The sequence below is a fragment of the Electrophorus electricus genome, chromosome 7 (genome assembly GCF_013358815.1).
Source record: "Electrophorus electricus isolate fEleEle1 chromosome 7, fEleEle1.pri, whole genome shotgun sequence".
In the NCBI taxonomy this organism is placed as follows: domain Eukaryota; kingdom Metazoa; phylum Chordata; class Actinopteri; order Gymnotiformes; family Gymnotidae; genus Electrophorus; species Electrophorus electricus.
Genome location: NC_049541.1, coordinates 2,500,986 through 2,503,850, shown reverse-complemented (window position 1 = coordinate 2,503,850; position 2,865 = coordinate 2,500,986). Strand labels below are relative to the sequence as shown.

At 52.1% G+C, this 2,865-nt stretch overlaps 1 protein-coding gene across 1 annotated transcript in view; it reads right to left on the bottom strand.

The window, feature by feature from the left end:
- LOC113581938 (potassium/sodium hyperpolarization-activated cyclic nucleotide-gated channel 2-like) overlaps positions 1-2,865 on the bottom strand; it is a 43,351-nt gene extending 40,486 nt beyond the window's left edge. The window contains exons 1-2 of the mRNA XM_035528432.1: positions 1,783-2,865; positions 1-145 (exon numbers count right to left, since the gene is read on the bottom strand). The exon at positions 1-145 is cut by the window's left edge and continues 279 nt beyond it. Coding sequence (XP_035384325.1) covers positions 1-145; positions 1,783-2,861 — 1,224 coding nt within the window. The 5' untranslated portion in view covers positions 2,862-2,865. The remainder of the gene's footprint in view (positions 146-1,782) is intronic.

Genomic DNA, 2,865 nt, shown 5'->3' with positions numbered 1-2,865 from the left:
CAGGTCCATGAGGAAGAAGGTGTCTGAGACCACGTTGAAGATGATCCAGGGCGTGGTGGTCTCGTCCTTGAAGAAGGTGATGCCCACAGGAATGATGATCAGGTTGCCCACCATGAAGAGCAGCATGGTGAAATCCCAGTAGAACCTGGAGGGGAGGGAGGCCGCAGCACACAATAACAGACGGACGGTGAAAACTACTGCCAAACGCACACAGCTGGGTCAGATCCATCTGGACAGACATCACAGTGCAAATATCATGTGCTTAAATGTTTCCTTTTCGTAATTATTGTATAGACGCATTATAGTTTACGTCCAACAATAATCGAAACAGACTGTAAAATTTAGATGAATGTGAAATACTCATTCAGATGTCTTTAAACTACACTTGGCATTAGATCTCTGGCAGCAAGAACCTTAGTACTGCAGGCTTGCTACAGTGGCAGCATATCATTTTAAAACTTTGGTACATATTCTAAGAAGGGAAATTGCTGCTCACTACTGCTTATTATTATGAGCATCATTATAAAAATAGTTTTTGTTTTTTTTATATATATATATATATATATACATGAATATTTTATCACCTGTTAATGCAGCGCTTGTATAGTTTGTCTGAATTATAGTATTTCCTAATGGATCCAAGTAGGTTAGAGCATGGATGACCTTTAATGACCCTTTCCATCGGTGACAATGAGGATGGAAGACTACAGCGCTCTTTGTTTGCATGCGGGATGAATCGTTGGTCGGGTAGCGGAAGTGATCTGTATCCGCGCAGTGAGCGCACCCGCACGGGTAGAAGTCAAGGTCATAGCTCCACGCGCAAGGTGCACCGCTGACTCATAACGCGAGACTGATGTAACTCGTGACAGGATTTTGTTATTGCGTATCCTGCAGCAATTTAGTGTGTTTAATACGCCTTAATGTCGCATTACTTGCAGCGCGACGACCTGTTGTTTGTCAGAGAGAATGAAAAATACGCGTGCGCCTCACTCCTTCTCCCCCTGTGCAGCCGCGGAGCAAAGCGTCGCACACGCGCCATGGCTCACAGGGACGGGGGCTTGTACGTTCCCATCAGCTGCGTTTAACTGGCGCTGATATGACGCAAGCGCTCGTAAACTGTTTCGCTCTCATAGGCCCGATCCCCAGACCATCCTTCCGGAAATCCTCCCTCACTTTTTTAGGGACATGTTTGATATGTCGGATTAAGTCCAGGCAGAAAGTAAAGCCAGTGTGTAAACGTCTCCGAGAGAGTCGACACGGAACTCTAATGGTGGTTTATATATCGGCACGGTTTCCGTCCGCCGCTTATAACGGGGTTGGAATCAGAACCGCACGACTCGTCCCTTCCGAATCCTACACGCAGATTCAGAAGTCAAACGCCCCAGGACATGGGAACCTAAGTGAAGTTTCAGACCGGCCACCTGCACGTCCCCAGCGAAGTGTCGCTCTTCCAGATTCCCGTTTTAACAGAGCTCGTATCCAAGGATATGTTCAGTACGCTAACGCGTTAACGCTGTTCCTATCCCGAGATTAAATGATCATCCGATATAATACGCAGCAGGAACATCTGACACGATGCCACAACTGAGACGCTATCAGCAGTTCCGGTGGTCCCATAACGCGAACGGCAAGAGCAGTTTAGTCACACCTTTCCTGAACAAAGCGGAACACCTTCTAGGTAAAAAAAGAATACAACACGCACACACACACAGCAAGCTAACTGACCCATGCTGCATGCCGACACATAACCCATAACTTTTCCGTCGCGTGACTAATTCTTACCTGAAATCGCTGTACGGGTGAATAATCCACTTGCCTGCGGACTTCACGCGCTCCTGTTCCCTTTCCACGGCCTTGTGACTCCCATACATACGCAAGGAGAATTTGTTGATGCCAGGCTGCAACATGCTACCTATCTGTCTCTGCATGAAGCTGCCTTGACTCCCCCGCGTCTCGGCGTCCTCGCTCACAATCTGCGCTCCGTCTTCGGACTTGAGAAACGTGACGGAATTCCTGGGCTGCTGGGTCTGCGCCCCGTGCACGGAGGAGGACGCTTTCCGACTCGGTGCGTTGGAGAACGAGACCTTCGAGTCTTTCTTCTCCGGGACGCCGCCGGAGACAGGGGTGACGCTGGGGTTGATGCTGTCAGTCCCCTGCCCGTGCGTTAGGGAGCCGACGGGAGTGGTGGATCCGTCCATGCTGGTTGTCGAGTTGCACGTTGTCCTTTTATTCACGTCCTGTTTGTCCTGTTTGGACATTATCGAACGGAGGCTTCCCGTGCCGGAGTTCCTCCTGCATTCTCCGTTTTTGTTGCATTTCATGCTGGAAACCGGAGCTGCGTTACTGCCACCGGCTTCACACGAAACATCACAAGCCTCTACCGTCACGGCCGCCACTACCGGCGAGGCTCTCGCTCCTCCGCACCTGTCGGTGTCGTTTCGTCCCGCGGCATCACTCAGGCGCGTTGACCCGGGCGATTTAGCTGCTACATCGGCATCCTTGCGCGGCTCCGTCGGTGCAGCGACGGTTTGCTCCGACAGCTGGTCAGCGCCGGCGCCGTTGTGCGCGGATGAAGCGGCTCCCCCTCCTGGCGCGCAGTTTTTTATGCGAATGCTGCTCCTTCCTCCGCCGCCAGCGCTACAAGGCCGGGGGTGCTGAAACTCGGCTTCTTCCTCCCCGTCGTCTGCCTCGTCCATGGCGGCGTGACTTGTCGCGCCAGACTTCAGCCTTGTGACGCACTGACCTCCGCGAGCATCCGCGCTGGACTCCGGGCGACGCTTTGTGCTACTTGTGCAGTTGGAGGCTCGTGCGGCGGGCGCGCTGTTTTGCGCACACCCGGTACCGGCAGCTTTCTTTTTCATTGCA